We start from the raw sequence: 22,977 nt of genomic DNA on the forward strand, positions 1-22,977 counted from the left end.
AGGTGCTGTGCAACTCTAAAAATGGAATCATTAGAGACTGCTTTTTACTGTCAGAACTAGACAACAGGAGGAGGCCAGAGACTGTGAGTTCAATGTCTAGTTTTAACTTTGAATATAAACTTAACTTCCCAGGTCTTGATTTAACTGCTGTTCCTGTCCTTAGTCCTGATTTTTTTTTTTTCTTTCTGATGTTATATTCCTGGTAACTTCCTGGTAGTTCAACAGTGATGTTGCTGAAACAGCAGCAAACAATGTGACAGACCTTAATGTTGTTATTAATGCATCATTCTAAAATGAGCTCTGTGCACAGCATCTAGCAGCCTTCAGTTTCTGAAGAGCTACCTTGCGTGTCCAGATGTATGGCAGGGATTCAAATATTCCAGCTAAGCACTCTGTCCAGTTAACTGATGATTAACTATGCTTCTAAAGCTTTGTGGTACTAATGCATATGTCAGCCTTTTACTTAGTTTTAAGAAGTGTGCAGTGAATAAGTTGATTTCATTGACTGCAGTGCTTGAGTTGCAAAGCTAAACAAGCTTTTTTCAATGTCATCTTAGGTTGCAACCCAGTTCAAAAACAGTCTGATGAGTCTAATAGAAATCTTGATGTCCAAGGAGCCTTCTTATGTGCGCTGTATTAAACCAAATGAGAACAAGGAGCCTGGTAAGGCATTAAGCTGAGCACACAGCTGAGATAATGGAACAAAGAGGGGGAGGCTTTAGCTATTGCTAGGTACAACATGCACATATTTCTTTAGTTAAGATAGCAGCTAAGATGTCGCCTTAGGTAGTTGTGGATTTAATTTTTCCGTATCTGTCCCAATAGATGAACGTGTGAGTGAGCTTTCACAGACAGCATTTACCATTGAATATATCTGTTCATACCACAGGGAAGTTTGATGATTTCCTGATCCGACATCAGGTGAAATACCTGGGACTGATGGAGCACTTGCGGGTGAGACGAGCTGGCTTTGCATATCGGAGGAAGTATGAACTCTTCTTGCAAAGGTAAGTGGCGCTGTTCTTCCCTTTAGCCAGGTACAATCTGCCCTCGCATAAGGGCTTTAGAGCAAGGATTGTTTAAATGTCATGTCCCCGTTATGAGATGCAGAGGTATCAGTTTTTCACTCTGCATCAACGTAACTTTCGTAGGTGCTTTTTGACTATATCCGTTTTGATCTGCTTCAGTATCTTGTGCCTTGAGTGAGGAGTAGAAATTGGTGTAGAGGTTCTTCAGTGAGAAATTCCTCCAGTGTCAATTAATTTATGTTGATGTCTTGCTAATCTTTCAGGTATAAATCCTTGTGTCCAGCGACGTGGCCACACTGGCATGGGCCAGCAGCTGAGGGTGTGGAGAGGCTCATCAAGCATATTGGTTATAAGCCTGAGGAATACAAGTTAGGGAGGTAAACTTCCTTTCTCTAGCTGTCATCTGTGCTGGTCAGCTGCATGGTGCTTGCCATTTCTGTTTGTCTATTCTGTCTGTGACAACAAGCCACCACATTATCCTTCCAGACAGCTGCAAGACACGGCAGTGTGAACAGATCCCTTAAGCTTGGCTCTTGCTTACCATGTGAACTGGGCAGACCTACCTGGATCTGCAAACCTGAGGGCTACTGATTAGTGACTTCAAAACAAGTAAACTTAGCCAAAGGCATACAGAACACAGGGCAAGGGGATAAATAAGAAGCCCAGACGCATACATTTCCACTTTATTTTCCCCTTTGTATCTCCATGGAAGCTTGAATATAGCCTAGTTGCCTCCATCTCTGGGTTATGAGGGATGGGCTGCCTTGGTTCAGCTCCAGGCCTTCTTGCTTGGTTGAGCAGCCTGAGGCAACCTGCCTGCCTTTTTCAGGATGTGCCAGCTAGACAAATGAGGAAAGAGATTAACTTGTCAGTACTACAGCTAGTTGGTGGTCTGAGCCTGATTAGGGCAGCTGAAATGATGGCTTGCTATGAACAAACTGTCTCTTTTCTTGGTCTCTTTTTCAGAACCAAAATATTCATTCGTTTCCCAAAGACTCTGTTTGCTACTGAAGATGCATTTGAATTCAGAAAGCACCTCTTAGGTATGGCTACAGTTCCCTTTATCATATAGTTTGATGGTTGGACCGGATGATCTTGGAGGTCTTTCCTAACTTTAATGATTCTATAATTCTATGATTAAAAAAAGCAGAGCCTGAGTGGGCAGTGTTTCTGGGCCCTAGATCCATGTAGCAGATGAATATGATGAGAGCTGAGACCATCCCTGGTCTGCATAGATCTGGAGATTCCAAGGAAAACTCAGTCTTTTAACAGGGTGTGGACAAGTCAGTAGCTCTATTGCCTGAGTCCTGGGTATATAACTCCTTTAGAGCTACTCCCCCACTTCGGCCCTACTAGTGACGCTGTTGGACAGTGCCTAGATGCACTAAGTCCCTTTCCCCAGGGATTGGGATGCCATGGGTCTTTGATCCCGGTATTGCCTGTTTGTACCCGCTTGAAATGGTTGAAACGCTCTCCTACGCAGGCTGCTTTTGTTCCTGTTTCGTTGGTCTTTTGGTACCTTTGTTCCTGTGCACAGTGAATGCGACAGACACAGGAAATCCTGCACAAGGTGTTTAATCACTGTGAGACTGAGAAGTTCCTAAATGCAGTGATTCTGTAGATACAAGCAATGTCTCTGCTTTTTTGCCAGTTTCAAGACTACAAGCCAAATACAAAGGATGCCTTGGGAAGAGGGAGTACCGGAAGAAGAGAGAAGCAGGTATGGGCTCTTAAAATCAAGGATTCTCTTCTTAGGGCTATGTTTTCCAATAGGAGTTGTAGCTTTGGGAAGTCTTGAATCCATTTTGCTGTGGGTAGCACTCGCAGCTTCCCCACAGGTCTGTGAGTGTTAGGTTCAGATGCAGGTGATAACTGTGTGGAAAAGTTAAAGGTCCCTTTAGTTCTGTATAGCTCCACACACCACGTACTGCTCTTGGCCTCTCCCAGGCCCCCAGGTATTAGCTGTGCAGCAGCAGCACCCTCTGCTGTGCATGTGGGAGTGGGTTTTGGGTGCCAAGGGGTTGCTCATCTAACTGCTAGGGGATTAAACCTCCTGCTCACAGTGGACAGGCTGCTGTATAATACTAGAGGCTCAAAGGCCAGCTTTCTAAGATGGTCTGCGTGCTTTGCACAGGGTACAGTGGGAGCCTGAATGATGGCAAGGTCTGACACTGCTTTGATGTTGAGCTTTGTAGTGCTGGATCAGCCAGTTATTATGGAGAATAAAATGTTCTCGGCTTCTTACTGTAAAGATCGGCTTATGGGAAGAGCTGCAAAAGAGACGGTTATAATTCCTGCTCTGTGAATTCACAAGGTAGCATTGCGTAGGACCTCTGATACTAACATAAGTGACTGACTAATTCTTTCAGCTATCAAGCTGGAGGCTTGCTGGCGAGGAGCACTGGCACGGAAGGAGGCCAAGAAGAGGATGTGGGCTGTTCAGATAATCAGGAAGTAACTATCACTGTGTGGTTGTCATGGGGAGGGCTACAGGTGATGGGTCATAGCATGGGGATAGTCAAAACTATCTTCATACCCATTTCTAAGCTATCACTGTAGTTAGGAGTAGAGTTGCCAGCTAGGCTTGATCAGTAAATCCTGTCATGTTTTCATGAATTCTCCAACTTGCACAGATTGCTGTTGTTCTGCTTGTAGTGGTACAAAGGATCTCCAAATTAATCCTTTGCATACTTATCCTTTCTCTTCAGGTATCTCACCACTTCTTACACGACCCTGCCTCTCCGCACCCTTAAACACCACTTCTGAAGTGGTGTTTATCTTCCTTTTTAAATCCAAGGCACTGTTTTTTTCAATGAAACTTGGAAAAACATGTTAATGTTCAGCATGTTACAGAGCTTAAGATCCCTCGCTATCACTGTAACACAGGTGATAGTGCATGTGAATGTCAGTGATCTATTATCCCGTTACGTGCCTTTTATGACTTGCCTAACACTCCCATTGATTTCTGAACATAATGTGTAAGTGTTTGGACGTTTTCTGTAGATTCATAAATGGCTTCATCAATCGGAAGAAACCTCTTTGCCCAGAGAACATTGAATTTGTGCGTCTTGTGCAGTACAGCTACATCATGAAGCTCAGAGACCGTGTTCCAAAAAATGTTTTGGACAAGAGCTGGCTCCGACCTCCTTCTATCCTGGAAGAGGTGAGGTTTGCTGTAGGCTTTGGGAGTGATAAAGATGGCTGCTGTTCTGTGGTCATTTGTGAGTTCACTTCACGTAGGAAAAGAGCAGTGATCTGCTGGCTTGTCCTCTGTTCAGGCAGGGTGGCAGCGCCTTCAAGAGACTTTGAGATCCTTTGTATCTGGGGGAGGATGGGAGCGGGAGGGATGGCACTGTCACTCAGGTTTCCAAGGGGAGGGAAGGAGCTTTGTTTTAAGCGGTAGAATGGAAGATGTACTAACAGAAAAGTGAACTTACAAGCTCTATTAAAAACAAAACATCATGGGATTAATTCTAAAACTGTCAGCACAGATAGACTCGTAGCATTTCATCTTGTGTTTGGGATTTGGCAGGACAGGTATCCACAGTGCGTGAATTGGACAAACTCTAATAGCTTCCAGTAGAATATTCATTTAGAAACAGCTGCTGATATTTGTTACTGCCTCTTTGATCCTGCCCTCAGTCTAGCTTGGGCCCAGAACAGATCACTCCCACCTGGTTGTGGCCAGTATGCAGCAGGGCGGGTGGGCACAGGAAGATAAAAAGCTAAAACTAAAGGTAATGTAAAGAGTAACGCTAATGGCATGTTACCTGCACAGCGCTGCAGTCGGGTGTGGGTGACAGCTGGCGTTTGCTGCTTTCAGTAGCTCTGGTAATAACTCAGCCCCTTGGTGTCCTGTGTCCTTCAGCTGCTGCGTGGGCAGTGACCTTGCTCTGCTAATAAAGGTGCTCTGTAGGTCGGGCTGGGGGCTGGGGGAGCAGAGATGGATTTGTGACTGGATATTAACAAACTTGCCTGATCCAAGCTGTCTTTAGGACTGCAGGAGTTGTTATCGGCACAGCCTCACTTCTTTTTTTCTTTTTTTTTTTTTTTTTTTTAATGCAGACATCTGAGATGCTAAAGAAAATCTGCATTAGGAACCTAGTAAGAAAATACTGCAGAGGTGTCACTGCTGAGAGGAAAGTGCAGGTAACTAATACATGGAATGCTAACATGCAAGTTGAAACACGCTGTGAACACGTGATACGTGCTCACTCGTGAATTCTTTCAAATGCAAACTGTACTTTCTGACAGGCCACTGTTCCTTTTCTGAGCAAACATTTCTGAGAATGTAATTAAATGTTTCAGTGGCACTTGCAGTGTACAGTGCAGTTCTACAGATGCACATCTTACGGTGTTAAAACTGCATTTCATCGAAATAGAATACATCCATAAATAAGAAAGGATCTGTAAGACTCTTTAGTCCTTATTAGTTTGCTCCTGTGTTATACCAAATAAAAAGGTAAAGATTCTGGAAGAAATGCCACATGAGCCAGGTAGATATTGCATAAGTGAAAGAATGGTGGTGTTCAGTGTTGCTGTTTACATTATAACTGCTGATATTACCCGTGGACAAACTCTACAGGGTAACGGATGTTCTTCTCAAAACAGTTACAGCAAAAAGTTGTAGCAAGTGCCGTTTTCAGAGGGAAGAAGGAAGGCTACCTGCAGAGCATAAACCAGCCTTTTGCGGATACTCGACTGAGTGAGTACACACCGAGCCTCCTGAAGGACTTGGCCCTGTGGTCCTTGGTCAGGAAAATGTTGACAAAATAAGTTTCTGTGAGGAAATTCCTGCCTGACAGAGGCACCATCTCCTGCTGGGTTTGGACCCAATCACTTGAATTCCCTTGCCCTGTCATGTTTAGTGGTCACCGGCAATCAATCTGCCAGACTTTGTTCTCTTGCTGGGCGTATCTGGAATATCTATTGGTACACAGCCATAAACCCAAGCATAAAAGCTGGGATCTATTCTCACAGTGTGGAGTGGAGCAGAGAAGCGGAGCTGGATGCTGTAATGCAGCACTGCCAGCTGTGGGGATCAAATCCCAAGGACTGGAGCTGCTGGGGAAGGAGAGGGAGATGAATCTTGGGGATGATTTGTTGGCGTAAAGCATGTTGAAGTCATGAGAGGAAAGCCGGCGTAGTACATTGGTAGGGGAGGGTTCTGGGAGTGTGTGTAGGGGACAGTGGCAGTGGGATGTGTGTGAACTGCTGGGTTCGTTATTGGAAGCTCCCAGACAGCTTCAGCTGAAGCACTGTGTAGAAAGAAAAGTGACCTGGACTCTTCTCAGCGCAAGTCCTTTTGTATTAGAGCCTGAACCAAGGACAGATCCCCAGTCAGCCAGCAATTCCCAGCGTGAATTACATATCACGCAGTAAAATCACTGAAATGGGTTTAGGAGCAATGTCTAAACCATTGGTTTAGAGGAAAGTGTACCAATGGGACAAGGATTAATGGGGTTAAGACAACTAATGCAGCAGTTCCATTTTTTGCTGGTGGGAGTGGTGGCAATCTGTCATGTACACTCAGTTTGTCTTTCTGGTTTAATCCTCAGAAGAGAATGACATAAACCCCAAAGTACTGCAGCTCATCCAAGGTGAGAAGATCAAGGTAAGGGAAGAAAGCTGGAACTCAGCAGCCCATCAGCAGGTGCTGCCCTTGAACTAGCTGCGTTCAGATCCTGAGTCCTGGAGCCAGTCACGCAGACTGAGTGGTCCACAATGCCTGAGGCTGTCCTGCGGCTGTTCCTAGGTGGCAGGACAGGCTGCTAAATAGCAGTGCAGCGTTTCCTTGCTCTTAAATTGGAGACAGGTCTCAAAATATACCTAGACAAAATAGTTTTTAACATTTCCTTTAATAAAAGCTTAAAAAGCATCATTAACCCTACTTGGACTGCAATGAGCTGGAAGAGTGTCGCTGTGTGCATTGCTCTTCCTGTGGTTATGGCAGAGACGGGCACGGGTGAAGCTTCTTTCTCTAAATGTGCTTCTGTTACCTGAATACTAAGTATTAAAAAGGAGGGGCAGATGGGCCCGAGGCGGGGGGTGAGGGTGTAGGACACCAAAACCTGAGATAATCTTAAGCAGAGGTTTGCAACAGCTGCTGTGAGCTGTACATTGCAGCTCCTCAGTGCGGTGTTGCTTCCTGCTGAGCTGCCTCCAGAGCCGGGCCTCGCTGGAGTGCCAAATGCTGACACCGGCTCGTTGTTTTCAGTATGCAACCCCCGTGGTGAAGTATGACAGGAACGGGTTCAAAGCTCGAGAGCGCCTGCTTGTTCTGACCCAGTCCTCGGCATATGTGGTGGAAATGGCAAAGATCAAGCAGAAGATAGACTACGCCACTTTGAAAGGTAATGGTGGAAATCGGTGTGGGGCTTTCCTTCCTGTCAGTGACCCTGTGGTGGGGGAAAGACAAGCTTCTGAATCTTTGAACGATCTTTTCTTTTTTCTTGGATTAGGGAACTAGAAATAAGCAGTGGTTTGAGGAGAGGCAGGGGAACTGTGCTGTAGTGGGACTAAAGCTCTCCAAGTGCCTTGAAAGAACACTGTTTATAGTAGTTTCATGATAGCATGGAAGGGTATGGAGCAAATGTTTAATGCTTGTTTGCGGTTGGAAATGTGGACTGGATAAGTGGATGGCAGAAAGTGATCTTCAGAAGGTATTTTAAGAACTTGGAACATAATGAAACAATGCTTTTTTTTTTTTTTTTAAGAGTATTAGTCTAAGTAGGGAAATGTACTTTCTTCATCCTTCAGAAGATACAGAGCCCCTCTTCAGGAATGTGACTTCCTTCTGTAAACAAGTCAGTGCTGGAGTCACTGCCCGTGAGAACAGCCCCCTTACGGGATGGTGATGATCACGTTGTGTAACTGCCTGGCTGTCTTTCCTCTAACGTTTGGGTTTCTTCTGAAGGTATTTCTACCAGTAACCTGAGTGATGGGATTGTAGTCATTCATGTTCCTGAGGACAACAAACAGAAGGTAGGAAGATGAAATGTCGCTACTGTGAATGTGTGGTTAGGAATAAACTCTTGTAGCTAACGCTTCAAATATTTTCCTTTGAAATACTCAGATACACAATTACTGATGTTTACCGATTGATAATCAGCTATGTCCTTGTTGTTTTACCATAAAAGCTTACCATGTCACTTGTTTTACCATAAAAGCTTTCACTTCTGTTTAGTGTCAAAGGTACTATAAATCCGAAATAGTCCCTGGAAAGGATGTTTAACCAGTCAGACTTGTAGATAGATGGTTGCTGTAATTGTTCTGTACTCACTTCTGTGCAGCAGTTGCTACTCCAGCACTAGAAAGGAGTTTCTCTGAACGTACAACCGCTGGCTGCCGTATGTGCTGGTGTAATGCCAGCTAACTCTGTGCCTCCCCTTTGTTTCCAGGGAGATGTGATCCTTCATTGTGAACATATCTTCGAGGTAGTCAGTAAACTCTGCCTGCTGGCCAATAAGCAAAATCTTGTTAAAGTTGTGCAGGGAAGGTAAGAAAGAAAGTTGAACGGGTAGCATTGTGTAGGTTGTATTTTGTGGAAGTATCTGCTTCGAAGACTTGGGTCTGGACTGCTTAGCTTCGAGACGTGCCCACAGTCCATCTACTTAAAACCCAAATGTGTTTACAGATGACTGTACTTGAAATGCTTTTCATTGCGTTACTGGCAGGCCTGCTGGATCTGGCTGTACCCACTCATCTTCTGCTGGTGTGACCTGGGCCTGAGGTTGTGGGTTTAGTGGCCTCTGTGCAGATCTCATTAGCACCAGCTCTGACTGAGAAAAGCCTGCTGGGCTGAGCCTGTGGGTCACTTCAGGATAAATGTTCCTTTCCCTAGAAGATTCAGAAGGCCCCAAAATGTGATTGCTGAGCACAGGAACCTTCTCAGTCACACCACCAAGCTAATGGCAGGTGGATGCAATCTGTCTCTCAAATCAATACTTAAATTGAAACTGGCATATGAAACCTGTACTTCTGTTCCAGCTTCTCTCTCTGGCCTTTGCATTTCAATTGTAATTAGATTCTTTGTTCAATGGTTTTCTCCAGGTCAGATCTGCTTATCTTCTAATACTTAATTGCACCAGGAAAATTCAAGAGCCCAGACTAGGCAGGCATGCACCATTTATCAAACCCTTCTGGGTTGTATGTTATAATGCAATTGTTTAGGAAATTTACCTAAGCTAGAGGGCTCTGATCTTCTAATCTAACAAGATTTGCCAAGGGAACAGAAATAAAGGGGGCTTAGAGTAAAGCCTATTGTGAGGAAAGCATCTAATAAGTAATTGTCTGTATTCGCAGTCTTCGTTTTCGCATTGGCTCTGGGAAGGAAGGGACCATGGTGTTTACTGTTGGGCAGGAGTCGCAGATCTTTAAAGCCAAAAATGGACAACTAACAGTGGTAAGGCCTCAGCTAAGCTCTGGGAGTGTGACTCTCACGTTCTCCTCTGATGCTCAGCCCTTGTAGAGAACACAGCTAAGTCCTAGCAAGGGCCCTGTTGCGCAAGTTCAGCAGGAGGACTCGGTTCCTTTCACAGAGCAGAGGTGCATGACGTAACCACCCAGTCAGTATCTGCCTACACATGAAGTATAATAGAGGGTAATTGCTTTGGGAGTTGCAGCTACTCGCCTTGTACTTGAACTTTCACTGCCACTTACTCTTCCAAGGTAGCAAGGGGAGAGAGAGCAAGGTGCTCTTGGCTTGGTAATTTGAAGAATCTGGTCTGGGTCTGAATTAAACTAAACATGCACCTGCAAACGTCACCTGAATCCTCCTTTTTCCACCTCTTCTTGCCTTTATCAACCAAGTCACTTCTGAAACTGGCTGTGGGACAGAGAAAAAGCATATCCTCTAAATCAAGCAGGTTGTCTGAGAAGGAAGGACCTGTCTGACCTAGTGGCAGTCTCGGCAGAACTCCCCGCTTAGCAAAGAATGATTTCTGACTCCATGTGTAGCTATAGAAAGCAGGGGGGAGCTTTGCTTCTGTCCTTCCTCATGTTCAGGCAGGGGGGCCTGCTAAACCTGCCTCTTGTCAGCTCATGACTGCAAAGCATTAAAGAGAAGTGTGGCTGGAAGAACGAGGGAAGATTTTATTTATTTTCTTCTGATTGATCGGTGAGCTTGCCACATTTGACAGTTAGCTGACAGCTCCAAGGAAAAAATACACACTGAGGTGTAGTACCCCAGGGGAACTGGCTAGCTGTCTTTGCAGTCCTGATGGAAGAGGTGTCTTCATATGCCAGTTGTTAAATGGGGACAACACAACCCCCTTCCCACAGCGAGGACACTTCACAGACATAACATTTGTACCTAACTTACTGATTTCTTCCTTTTCTTGTCCCAGGTGTCAACCCAAGCAAAGTCTTGATGAGAAGCAGTTCCTGTTTCTGGTCACTGTCTTGGCTAGGAACAGAAAGGAGCCTGCAGGATGAGACCAGCACCCGCATCTCCCCTGAAATCTTTGATGCCATAGGGCTGCTGTGCTTTGAGAGTTTGCTTGTGTCTGTTAGGCACCTTTTTATAGCTTAAAACTACTCAGTTTTATCACAACTCATTACCTTGCTGTAACATTCCAGGAAGCATAGATGCTTGTCACATGCTGTCACAGGGAGATGTTTAAACAAAACGTTGCAATTCCACTTGTAAAATGTCGATCTCTGCACCACGTATAACCTAAGGCCGAGAGCGCTGACCAGTCAGGAAGCATTCAGATAGAATGGAAGGTTTCTCCAAGCTGTACTTTGTGTACTTTACGTCACTGTACTAATCCCACGAACAACGTGAAATGCAGATGAATGAAGTTGTTTCTCTCAGGCAGCATGCAGAGCTATGTTTGAATGCAGCAGCAAGGCTGGCACTCATCTTTCTGAGTTGATGCATCCTCAGGATATCTCAGCAAGCTGCTTTGTCTACTCTGCTGTGGGGCTAGGAGATTGTTCCTGTCCCTGCAAAGCAGCTATGCACAGTGCAGTGAGACTCCAGGGGTGGCAACTTGACGGATGACCACAGCTCTTCCCCTTTAAGAGGGATGACATGCTGCCTTGGTGTAATTCAGTTCAGAAGAAAACAGTCTCCTGCTGGTTAAGAACCTTTGTATCTATCAGAGCTGAGATTCTGCTCACTCCTGAGAGTGGGGTAGGCATCACTGTTCCCCTAAGGTGTGTATTGTGGCAGCTACAAGGGCAATTCCCTCTGCTCTCTCCTGCCTGGAAGCTGCAGTGGTGCTGCCAGTCTGGTTGTAGTCCTTACTCTGCTGCCTCATGTTGAGGCAAACTTGCTTGGTCTAGGCTGAAACTGCAGCCTAAGGAGCCCTGACTTGCTGACTTCAAGTTCTGCAGTCCTTAGAGTGAGATTAGTGGTGACTTGGCCATGAGGTTACCAGGAGGTAAAGCTAACAGCTGAGTGAGGAGGGTGTGCAATATTGCTTACCGAAAGTTCTCTTGAGCTCCACGGACCCTAAGGACAGCATGCTAGCCAGTGAACTCCAAATGAGTAATAAAGCAACTCCCATGTAAATATGAAATATTTTCTAATTTCTTTTGTTATATTAAAAAAAAAAAAGTACATATTGCAAACATCAACCATACACTGAAATCCATCTTAAGCTTTTTTGTGTATAAGTACAAAATGGGAGGGAATGATTGTACAGAACACGAAACACAACACTTCCGTTAAGACTAAAAGGTTCCACTCGCCCCTTGCACAAAGGTAAGACTGGAGCTTGGAGACTTCCCCCAGGGCTTTGACCAGGTCATGTCCTGCAGCAGGGTGGGCTCCAGAACCTGGCTGTACAAATACAGGAGCGGCTGCTTTGTGGAGCTCCAGCTATTCCGAGAGGTGGGAGCAAACGCGTTCTCAGCTAGCCTGGGGCTGGTGATTACTCTTGCCTGTTCTGTACACCCCTAACGGTGTCACCAGCTGCTGATTTGAAGCTTTTCTGCATCGTTCTAATGGACAAAAATCACTTCCAAGGGCAAGGCTTCAGCCTGCGCTACTCTAGTGTCAGTATTACTGGGTGCTGGAGGGTACCATGCACGAATCCCAGGAGCCAGGGCTGCACTGTTTATGCCATGCAGTACTCCAGAAGCTTAGGCGCTGCTTGTGAGCAGGGCGGCTGCCCTGCACCCTAACCTCCCCCGAAAGCTGCAGTGGCAAAACCATTTAAAGTCAAAGGCTCAAGAGCTAGGAGCATTTGTGCAATGGCAGTAAGTGGCTGTGGGAGCTGGTTTTGTTCACTAAGTCTCAACAAAGCAAGGACAAGCGGCCAGTATGTAAAGGCTGTTGTAACGTGACAGCAATACAGCGTTATTAACACTGTTATTACACAGCTGGGGCAATTAGCTCAGATTGGAGTGTGTTAAGGCAGAGCCTGCCCTTAATCCAATACCAAAACTGAAACCTACTCAAACTCTCCTGGAGTGACTAAAGCAATGCCTACAATAAACAGCTGTAAAAGATTAAAAAAAAAAATCACCCCCTATCTTTTAAGAACGTAGTTTGCAAGACCTGAACGAGGAAATCCCGAAGCCAGTTACGAATCTATTTACAGAGACGTTAATCACAGAGCTGTGACCTGTCAGGTGCTCAGCACCGGTGTCGACACGTCATCTGGAGCCAAAGCTGCTCTTGCACCCCAGGAAGGGACCGGATGGTGTTTGACCAGCCCCCACTGGCCAAAGCTCCTCTGCCCCTGTGCTGAGCCACCTGCTGGCCCCACAACCGCACACCCAGCCGAGCAGGAGGGTGAGGTGGCCTGGCCCCCACACACCCAGGACCGAGTCAGTTCCGTATCGCTAACAAAGCGAGCAGGGGTTGCTGCAGGACTTGCGCTGTATTGTACGGGACGCAGCTGGTGCTTTCACACCCCCCCCCCATGGCCTGCAAGAGCACAGCACAGCCGCTGAGACACAGGAGTCAGAAAATGGCTTAAAACGGGGCAGAGCGTAGCCCCCCTCGAGGGCAGTAGGCCTGTTACGGACACTCAGACCCCCACCAACGGCCCCGGAATTCACCAGTAAGTGTCAAAGTACACGGTGCCAGAGAGCAACCCCGGGGACTTTACTTCCATGCTCCCCAGCTTATCGCATGAGGAAGGTCAGGGAGAGGCACTGGGGCCTCACAACGATCTGCACCATGGACTTGTACGAACCCACAGCGTGCACCGGTGCCAACGCATGCAGGTACGGCTTAAAACAGGAGCCCAGGGTAGGAAGGACATAGCTGAAGCTGCTGAACTACACCGATACGGCCGGGCACTGCTGAGTTCTTACTTATCAGTAGCTGAAGAAAGATAAGAGGAGACAGGACCAACACTCACATCTGCCACAGACGGTGTCTGTGATTTAGAAAAGTCTTTGGTTACTAGAAAGACAGCTTCGGCCTAACCGTGGAAGTTTTTAGTCTTACATGATGCCCCAGAAGCGTACCACCGAGCAAACAAAAGGCTTTAGCCTTAGCAGTTAGATCCCAGACAGCTTCTCTGCAATTTGAAATAAAAGCAGCAGCGTAACATAGCCGGTGATGCTGACCACACCTTTGGTTTTGGGCGTGTCAGGACGCCACCATCAGCCCTGAGCCAGGAGCAGGACTCCTTGGAGCACGAAGTTTACAGAAGCAAATACCCGCCTCACTGCGTAAAGAGCTGCTGCTCTGTGAGCCACCTGGCTGTCGAGGCCAGCGTTAGATATTCCAGGTGAAGAGTGAAAAATAATGGAATAAACCGAAGTACTGTGGGGGCTGCCAGGCTGCCATCCTGCCTGGAAGTTTAAGACTCGCTGCCGCTGGTTTCTCTCCCTGCCAAGATTTGCTGCATTGACCATTACAGCCGTAGCTCTTCTCACTATCCTTTAGCATCCAATCCTATTGAGTTACACACGATCTTCTACCACTATAATTGCTACTTGACTCCACACGAGGCAACACGAGACTAGGAGGTAGATAAAACACTCATTTATAATAGAGGACTACTCTCAGGAAGCGAGACGATACAGCTTTCTCTACACATTTCAGCTCCGCCCTTTGACACACAGCTGCCATTTCTGCAAAGAGACTTGGAAATATGCTCAGGGAAAGGCAAACGAGGATCAGCCACCTCTGGGCCACCGTCCTTTCCTCCCCGTGGTACTCACTGCGAGACAACGCTCCTCTATCAGTCACAGAACCCAACTACGGCTGCTGGCCTCCAGCCTACGTGAGGCAGGCATGGAGTGGTTGAACCCGCGATGAAATCTAACCCGTGGTGAAGGCAGGACAGCAAGCACGGCTTACTGATCCGTAATTTGATGGAAGTAGGCCCCCCAGTGCAGGTGTGGGGTCAGGCAGAAGTTCTAAGCTCCAACTGGTAGCAACACCCCCAAGGAAAAGCCGTCCGGTGCAACTAGCTCCTGACCCTCCGTCTGGAGGAATTTTAACATCTCCCCCCCAGCACTGCACCGACAAAGCAAAGGGGTTTTTTGAGACAAAGGTCTCCACAATTCCGTGCTGGAGAAGCTCCACCAAACCGTTGGAGGAGAGGGCCCCGAGCGCGGCGGGGAGCTGCAGGCAGCTGCCCGGCCAGCCCAGCACAAGCAGCTCCCCCGACGCGGCACCGCGCGGGGCTCCCTCTGCCCTAGGCGCCGCCGAGGCCAAGCCAGCAGACGGTGCTCAGCACCCGGTGCTCAGCACCCGGCGCTTGCCTGACCAGCAGCAGTGCTGAGGCACTCCCGAGCTACCAGCACTATCGCCTGCAGGCCTGGAGGAGAGGGAGCTCTGCAGCAGCTCCGGTGCTCGGATCGCCGCGTTTCTCCCATGCCCAGGAGGAGACAGGGCCAGGGAGTGCCTGGAAGGAAGACAGGTGGCTGACTGACCTTTTGTTGCTGCTGGGTTTGTTTGTCGGTTTGTTTTAAAGTGCAGGATAATTACAAAAGCCAAAGGGAGCCAGCCTTCTTCCTCACTAACCACAAAAGAGCAAAGACAAGAGTGCTAAAAATCCAGGGCATTTCTCCAGATGCTCAACGGGGCCTTACATACCTACCGTACGCCCGGTGACCTTACTTATTCCTGTCCTAGAACTACTGCGTTTAAATACCCCAAATAACCTAGTTTGTTACAAAACGGAATTTACAGACTTTGTTGAAGAGAAGAGGAGCTGCCCGGTCCTCTGCTGCGGACGATCAATCAGGGGAAGGGCAGCGCCTCCCAGACAGCCCCGCGCAGCCTGCGGCCGTCGGGCAGCTCACTGGTGCAGGTGGGCTCTGTCATCCGGACGCTTAATATGAATTCTTCGCACGCGCTCGATGCGCTCCCGCTCCTCATCTTCTTCTAAGTGGTGGGAGCGCCCAGCTGCCCCTCCTGTGGCTTCCAGGAGCGCGTTGTCAGGTCCTCTCCCGTCCTGGGACTCGTACAGCAGAATGTTCAGCGTCTCCTCGTAAATGCGGGCTTCTGGGAACTCCACCTGCCCACCGAGAGAGAAGGTCACTGTCAGCAAGTGCCAGTCACTGCAGGCACCAAGTTACCTTGTTTCTTTCCTCCTGATACCTCTCGGTTTTTAACAAATCCTTAACTGCACACTGGCTGTAGAAATCATTTATGGAACAAACATTTCCGTTTTGTCATTTGCTTTCAGCCACCGAGACCCAGCAACTATTATTTTCAGATCTGTCCCACTCACGGGGCAGATTGCGTCAAATTTCTCCTGGGAGAAGTAAAAAGGAAGAGGGAAGGGATGCCACTGCTCACCCGCAGCTGTCTTTACACAGGACTGGCCACCAAATTTGGGTAAGTGCACGGGTCTGTCTGAAGACAAGAGCTGGACTGAGCCTGCACTACAGAACGCCACAACTGCCCTGTGCGAAGCGCTACGCCCCAGCAGTCCACGCCCCAACAAACCCCCAGGATGAGCTCCTCTGGGCTGCTCTCACACCGTGAATGGGAAGTTATTGTTCTATTGAGATGCTAGACAATGAAAAGAGCATTCAAAAAGCAACAGATGTCAGGACGCCAGCCCGAGAGCAGCTGGGCCCGGTGCTGGAAGCATTCAGGGGTTCACTCGTACCTTTGTCTGCTTTTTCTCAGTAGCATAAACAATGGAAGTGCAACAGACTTCAGCAATCTTCCGTCCCTGGCCGTAGAAAGACCAGCAGCAGATCTCGTCTCCAATCACGTCTTTTATAAACAGCACCCTCCCGTTAAACCTCAAGGAGAGCTTATCGAACAGCTCGATGTTCTTCAGCATGTTGTCGTCAGAGTTGCTGCGAGACAAAGGCAGGCAGCGGGCACGTTAGGGGCAGAAGAGAAGGGGGGTCAGGCAGCGAGCACAGCCCGTACGCCCAGCTTCCTCCGACTTCCTACGTCTCTGCCCAGGGGGCGTTTACAGACGGTCTCCAGGACTGCAGCGGGTAACTCATTTGAGTAGGACAAGCAGGAAAGCCTGCTGCTGGAGGAGCGGCAATATGACATCAACAGCGCTGTGATTAATGCTGCCCAAGGCCGTTTCATTTGCGTACAGAATTCTACCCCGCAGACGAACCCGTTCCCAAGTCCAGGCTTAGTACCAGCTGGGTGTTTTGTCACAGAACTTGCATACAGGCATAAGGAAAGGGGGACACAGTCCCAGCCCTCGCGATTTTACCGCTTATTGAGAGCGCCGCACCACGGAAGGCTTCCTGTGTTTGACTAAGGTGCTGCAGCCCGCGGGGAATGCAGGCCAGCAGCTGGCCAGGAGCCTCTGCGGCTGCACCTAAGCCTTAGGGGAACGCCTGTCACAGAACCCGTGCATTCTTAGCCTTCTGTTGGTGGCAGTAGGCTTCCTTCTGACTCAAGTTTGAAATTAATTGGGAAAAAATTGAGCACATGCCAGCACCAATCTGTCACTGAGTGAGGTAAAAATCAAACGCGTTATCACGGAATTCAGTCTACAAACAACTTCAAAGAGCTACAGCTGAAGTCACTTACCTGGTGTAGGAATATTTGTTGTTGCTCCTGTTATACAGCAACTTCACCGCTGGCTGTAAAAGGAAGCAAAGCACAGATCGGTTCCAGGACGCGCAGAACGCGCTGGGGTCTCAGCTCAGCCCAAGACCACAGAGCAGAGGAGCCGCAACATGAAACGGCGCCATCGGGCCCAGACTCAGTGGGATTTCGTTGTTGCCACAGAACTGTCACGCACTGGCTGGCAAGGGGCCTGCGAGCCCTCCTGATCTCTTCCGTGACTAAATCCTAACTCGTTCCCCCCCGCACCCTCTACCCACCGCAGCCAGCAGGACAGGGGCAGGGGTCACCGATCCACTTTAGCTAAAGAAAGCATCTGTCGTTATTTAGCAGCGAACAAACCAGCTGAAGACCTGCTAGCCCCCACCGCCTGCTCTGCTTCAGTTTGTGCGGAACACCGCCTATTTTATCAGCTTAAGTGGAGAAGGACACGGCCAGGCCCAGCCCGAGCAACGTTTGTCTTTAAATGTAGAAGAAACATTTCGTCTGGTGTAGATTTCCAGTGCTCTGCAGCTCGGCAGTTAAAGAATATTTGTTAAATACTTGGTCAAGATCCCAAGCAAGCCCCACGGCAGCAGGCCAGCGTCCTCCCAGGCACAGCCTCTCGTACCTTATTGGAAGTGGCTATCAGCTTTTGCTCTTCCTTGGACGACGTGATGACCGGCACCTTGCAGAACGGTTCATACGCATCTTTGTTCTGCTGGAACAAGAAGCAGGCGGACGCTGAGTGCACGCAGACCTCAGGGCGCACTCCTGTTAACTGGGAAGTCCCCGCAAATTCTGTTCTGCTGCTGGAGGGCTACGAGCTCAGCGTGCGGTCTGCCTTCACCGAGCAGCCGCTTCTGGCCCACGCTCTGAACCGAGCCGGCGCTCCAGCTGCGGGGCAGCTTCCCTCCGGGACCAGCCGAGCTGGGACTCGTTTGAGCTCTGTGCCGCTCGGGAAGCGCGGGGACCGAACGGCTCGTACGTGCTTAAATGGCAGGCCCTGGCTGCGCGCCCTACCTGCAAGGCTGCTTGGCACTCGTCCACCAGCCCCTGCACCAGGTAGTACTTCGCCTCGGCCAGCAGCTCCTCTATCTCTCGCCGGCTCTCAGGGAGCGGCACGGCCCCGTCGCGCAGGTAGTTCAGGATCGTCCCCAAAATGCTTCCCACAGCGGTCCGATCAGGATCCAGCCTAGGGAGAGGGGAAGAGCGCAGTCCAGCAGAGGCAAACGCGGCGAAAGGCCTCGAGCCTGGCCCAGGAGCGCTGCACCAAGCGGGCTCCTGCCAAGGGGGACCAGCTCCGGCTCCCTGCTCGAAGCTCCCTTGCTTCTCACCGTTCCCCAGTCGTTGACAAGCGGTTATCTGTCACACAGGAACGAATTCCTCCTGTTCTCAACGCGACCAGCTCTGTCCCGCCTCTGCTCGCAGAGCCCCTGACTATTTTCTCGCCTTCCGAGGGCCCTGCCACATACACGCGTGGCTCTTTCTTCCAGCCAGCTTACCGCAGCCAGGCTGGGCCACCTGTAGGTTCCTGCACCCGCGCACAGCGGCGGGACCGCCGTCAGCCACCATCTCCAGCAGGTGTGCAAGAGGTCGGAAAGAGAAAGGCAGCACGGACACGGGACGCGTCCCTGCCAACACCGCCCCGGTCTCCGCACCCCCCAGGTGAGCGATTTGGCAGGGCAGCGTGGTTACCAGCACAGCGTCCCAAACTGCCGGGCCGAAATACGCGAGCGGGACGTCCCGTGCGGCCCCTGCCCGGGCTCACCGGCACCGCCGCGCGATGGGAAGGGGGCGAGCGGCACCGCACAGCCACAACAAACGGCTCTGCGGTGATGAGCTGCTGGCAGGGAGGATCCGAGCCTCACCTCTCGCTGCCCGACGCGGGCTGGACCCCGCGGAGCGTTTCGCAACGCCGAGACACGAACGAGTTTCCATAAACGAACAGACGGACGCTTGCGGGCTGCAGCTCAGGAATGCAGCGAGGAAAGGCTTGTGGGGAAGGAGCCATATTTGGACAAATAAGGGAAGGAGGTCAGAGCAGACCCCGCGCGTTCTGCCGGAATGGAATTACTGGTAAAATCCCAACGTTTGGCGAAGTCTGGAAGGCGAACACGTCCCTTCCGCGCCGCTCTGCGGAGAACCGAGACAGCCTCCAGCAGTCTGCTACAGGCTTCCCATCTCCCTCCTCGCCCTGCTGTCTACACAAAACACACGGCGCGCTCCCAGCTGTAACCGTACGGGCTGCGGGGACCGAATACAAAGCTGGAGGCGGGAGAACTGGAGACAGAAATCAAAGAAAAGCCTGCTCCAGGCTAAGGAGCGCAGCACACCTACCCAACCGGCGCAGAAGAGAGCCCGTTTGTCAGCGCGCAGGTAGAAACCTGCTGCAACTTTCTGCTTACAGACGGCAGAAGCAAAGCAGAATTGCTCACTGCCAGGCGGGGCGGGGGACGCGAAAGCATTTCGAGCGGCATTGCAAAGCACCAGCGGCTGCTGAAGCAGCTTTGAAGGAACCCGCGCGGTTTAACCCAGCGGCCAAGGCTGCAGCCAAACGAAGAGGAGTCGCGGGAAGAGGCTGCCGCCGGGTGGGGGCTGCGCGGAGCCGAAGTAGCGGGGCTCAGCTGGAGCCTTCTAAAGCCATTTTTAATCGCAGTGTTACAGAAACGCGCTGGGATCCGCTTATTGGGGGCGGGAATACGTTACCCACGAGCTGGGCTACAGTTCCCGAACCATTCCTAAGCTAAGCTGCAAACAATCAGCTGCCAGCCCCCAGCAGGGAGCTCCTCTTTCCTCCCGCAGCCCGGGCAGCAGCACGTTGGCATTGCTGAGCTTGGAGAAGGAGCTCGGGAGATGGGGCTGGGGTCTGAAGAACGCCCCCGCACCCGGAGGAGGGCGCGCGGTACGAACCGCCCCACAGCTCGCGTCCAGACTTTGCTCTTCCCCAGCTTCTCCCCAAGTCCGGCTTCTCTTCCCGAGAACCACTCCGTTTTCTGCCAGGCTTCGGGCGCGACCAATTAGGAGCGTTTCGAGGAATTTCAGATAAAGAGAGTTTCCTCTGACAGCCCTAACGCTATCATCCCCGGTCCCCGCGCCGTGCCCGGCAGCAGGAGGTACAGCAGGAGCCGCTGCAGCGGGAGCGGCCTCGGTTACGGCGCGCAGGAGGCGTCGGGTTCCTGTTAAAACACGCGCTGGCTGCGCGGAACGCTGCCACGCAGACGCGGCGGGATTCCCGGCAAGGTCAGCCTGGGATTTTGCGGCTCAGGCGGGATATTTTAGCCGATTAAACCCCCACGTAGCACCAGCGGTGGCAGTAACGCTGCCTGCTGCTCTCCCGGAGGCAGAACGAGCCCTCTGAGAGCCGTCAGCTCCGCGCCTCGACCCGCAGCCCACCCGCAGCCCACCCGCCGCAGCTCCAGCGGTGCCGCCACGCGGCTGAGCGCCTGCAGAAGGCAGGGACGCAGCGCAAGAGGGCAGCTTCTCCCCACCCCCAGCTTAAACACGGGCACTTCCAGCTCCAAGGCGGGTGTTCGGATAATTAGCCCGCTGGGGTTTGCGGGCACGCGTGCGTTGGTTTTATTATTTTTTTTTTTTTCCAAGCTATTTTTTTCCTCCAAATCCACCTCCCTCCTGCCTCAGGACTGCTCGTCGCCAGAGCCCCGCTAATCCGCCGCGTGTCCCGCGCGAGCCCCGCGGGCAGGCCGCTCTCCAGCGCCCGAAGCTGAGCCCAGCTCGGCCAGCCAAGCAACGCGGCTCCCGTGCTCTCGGCGAGCTCAAGCACAAATTCCAGGTAACGAACTCGTCGGGAGGAAGGCGTTCTGCACCCGCAGGATCTGCGAGGCGGGGGCCGCTGTTAAAGACAAGGCGTCCGAGCGCGCAAACACGGCTACAGGCGAAACGCCAGCGCGTAAGCAGGAAGCTCTGCTCCGAATTAAACTGCGACGCCCCACAACGCGGGAACGCTGAGCCCGAACCGCGCCGGCAGCCGCCACACCGACGCCTTTCGGCCGCGCAGTTAATTCAAACATAATCGTTTTTTATATCTGCCTTTCAGATAAGGAAACAAGACGAGGAAACCGCCTGCGGAGCTTCCACGCACGCGAGGCCTGACGCGCGGGTCCTCACCCGCCCTTCTCCCCGTTTTCCACGCACGCGTGAGAGCTTTCACCGCGGCGTTTCAAAAGACGCCGCCAGCCCCGCGCTGCCCGGGCGTGACAGCACCACGTAGCCACTCGGTGGGGCCCCGCACCCCTTTTGTTCCCCGCCTCTCCTCGGGTGTAAGAGAGGAATTTTAACGCTAATAAAACGTAGAAAGCTCCAGGCCTGCGACGAGACGTTTCTCTCCCCCCTCTACGTTTCGGCCCAGCCTGTTCTAACCCGCTTCCGCCGGCGGGCAGCAAGCTGCCGTAGGGGCCGCCAGGAGACCCCCCCCCCACCCCCGCCCCGTACCTTCGCTGTCGGTCAGGACTTCCATTCGGCCGCTGAACATGGCTTTGAGCATCGTGTCCTGCTTGGTCAGCGTCTGCATGGTGGTGTAGTAGAGGGCGCCGCCGATGTTCAGCTTGACGTACTTGGAGCTGGGGCTGGCGCCCTTGAAGGAGGTGGTGCGGGTGGCAGCCGCCGGCACCGCCGAGCTCACCACGCTTTCTCCCGACATCTCTTCCTGCGGGCAAGGGGTTAGCGGCGGTCAGACCCGGTTTTACCACACGGCGCCCAGCCCCGGCGCCTCTCGGAGGGGCCCTCAGAGGCGTCAGATGTTGGGTCCTGGGCGGTGGTGACAGCAGGCAGCCGGGGAGGCGAACCGACCCGCCCGGGAAGGGCTGAGCGAGGAGCACTGAAGCCAGAATTTACCACAAAAGCCGCGCCCGTTCCTCTCGCACCTTTTAAACCCTAAATTCGTACCTCGCGGATAACCCGCCTCACAGCCGGGCAGCCCCCGGTGCACGCAGGCCGCCCCCGGGGCCTGACAGGGCGCACGCCCCGAGCCCCCTCAGCCCCTTCCCTGCCCCCCCGGCCCTTTCCCTGCCCCCCCCGGCCCCTTCCCTGCCCCCCCGGCCCTTTCCCTGCCCCCCCCGGCCCCTTCCCTGCCCCCCCCGCCCCTTCCCTGCCCCCCCGGCCCCTTCCCTGCCCCCCCCGGCCCCTTCCCTGCCCCCCCGGCCCCTTCCCTGCCCCCCCGGCCCCTTCCCTGCCCCCCCGGCCCCTTCCCTGCCCCCCCGGCCCTTTCCCTGCCCCCCCCGGCCCCTTCCCTGCCCCCCCCGGCCCTTTCCCTGCCCCCCCGGCCCTTTCCCTGCCCCCTCGGCCCCTTCCCTGCCCCCCCGGCCCCTTCCCTGCCCCCCCGGCCCCTTCCCTGCCCCCCCCGGCCCCTTCCCTGCCCCCCCCGGCCCTTTCCCTGCCCCCCCGGCCCCTTCCCTGCCCCCCCGGCCCCTTCCCTGCCCCCCCGGCCCTTTCCCTGCCCCCCCGGCCCCTTCCCTGCCCCCCCCGGCCCTTTCCCTGCCCCCCCGGCCCTTTCCCTGCCCCCTCGGCCCCTTCCCTGCCCCCCCCGGCCCCTTCCCTGCCCCCCCCGGCCCCTTCCCTGCCCCCTCGGCCCCTTCCCTGCCCCCCCGGCCCCTTCCCTGTACCCCTCGGCCCCTTCCCTGCCCCCTCGACCCCCCCCCCCCCTCAGCCCCCCGGCCCCCTCCCTCCCCCCGCACCGATTGAGGCCCCGCTGGGCCCGGCCCCGCCGCCATCCCGGGGGCCCGGCTGCGCTAAGCCCACCCTTCCTGGCGGCTCCGGCCCTGCCCCGAGCCCCCCCCCCCCGGTGCCGGTGCCGGTGCCGGAGCCGCTCCCCCCCCCCCCTCACCATGAAGGGCGCGGCGCTGCCCCGCGGCCCAGGAGCGCCGGGGCGAGGGAACTTCCGGCCCTGCTCCGGTTCCGGCGCGGTGCTCCCCCGAAACCCTTCCGGTGCTCCCCCCAAACCCCCTCCGCCGCTCCTCACCGCCCCGCCCCGCCCCTCCTCAA

The 22,977-nt window shown here is 52.4% G+C and overlaps 2 protein-coding genes across 6 annotated transcripts in view; one reads left to right on the plus strand and one right to left on the minus strand.

Annotated features, from left to right (window-relative positions):
• MYO1H (myosin IH) overlaps positions 1 to 14,525 on the plus strand; it is a 35,481-nt gene extending 20,956 nt beyond the window's left edge. For all 5 annotated transcript variants that reach the window (XM_040577597.1, XM_040577595.1, XM_040577598.1 and 2 more), the window contains 16 exons: positions 3 to 83; positions 558 to 663; positions 890 to 1,007; positions 1,292 to 1,405; positions 1,995 to 2,071; positions 2,680 to 2,748; positions 3,398 to 3,482; positions 4,032 to 4,191; positions 5,094 to 5,177; positions 5,640 to 5,733; positions 6,587 to 6,642; positions 7,246 to 7,381; positions 7,945 to 8,012; positions 8,429 to 8,526; positions 9,333 to 9,432; positions 10,376 to 14,525. In XM_040577597.1, the coding sequence (XP_040433531.1) occupies positions 3 to 83; positions 558 to 663; positions 890 to 1,007; positions 1,292 to 1,405; positions 1,995 to 2,071; positions 2,680 to 2,748; positions 3,398 to 3,482; positions 4,032 to 4,191; positions 5,094 to 5,177; positions 5,640 to 5,733; positions 6,587 to 6,642; positions 7,246 to 7,381; positions 7,945 to 8,012; positions 8,429 to 8,526; positions 9,333 to 9,432; positions 10,376 to 10,399 (1,470 nt within the window). In that variant the 3' untranslated portion in view covers positions 10,400 to 14,525. The remainder of the gene's footprint in view (positions 1 to 2; positions 84 to 557; positions 664 to 889; positions 1,008 to 1,291; positions 1,406 to 1,994; positions 2,072 to 2,679; positions 2,749 to 3,397; positions 3,483 to 4,031; positions 4,192 to 5,093; positions 5,178 to 5,639; positions 5,734 to 6,586; positions 6,643 to 7,245; positions 7,382 to 7,944; positions 8,013 to 8,428; positions 8,527 to 9,332; positions 9,433 to 10,375) is intronic.
• Positions 12,518 to 22,907, minus strand: KCTD10 (potassium channel tetramerization domain containing 10). The gene is given in 9 exon segments (XM_040577600.1): positions 12,518 to 15,463; positions 16,064 to 16,259; positions 16,963 to 17,015; positions 17,609 to 17,698; positions 18,001 to 18,135; positions 18,137 to 18,157; positions 18,159 to 18,172; positions 21,430 to 21,643; positions 22,820 to 22,907. Coding segments are annotated over 9 exon segments (945 nt in total). The 5' UTR covers positions 22,823 to 22,907; the 3' UTR covers positions 12,518 to 15,244.
• Between the last annotated feature and the right edge of the window lie 70 nt (positions 22,908 to 22,977).

Source organism: Cygnus olor, chromosome 17, assembly GCF_009769625.2.
Source record: "Cygnus olor isolate bCygOlo1 chromosome 17, bCygOlo1.pri.v2, whole genome shotgun sequence".
NCBI lineage: Eukaryota > Metazoa > Chordata > Aves > Anseriformes > Anatidae > Cygnus > Cygnus olor.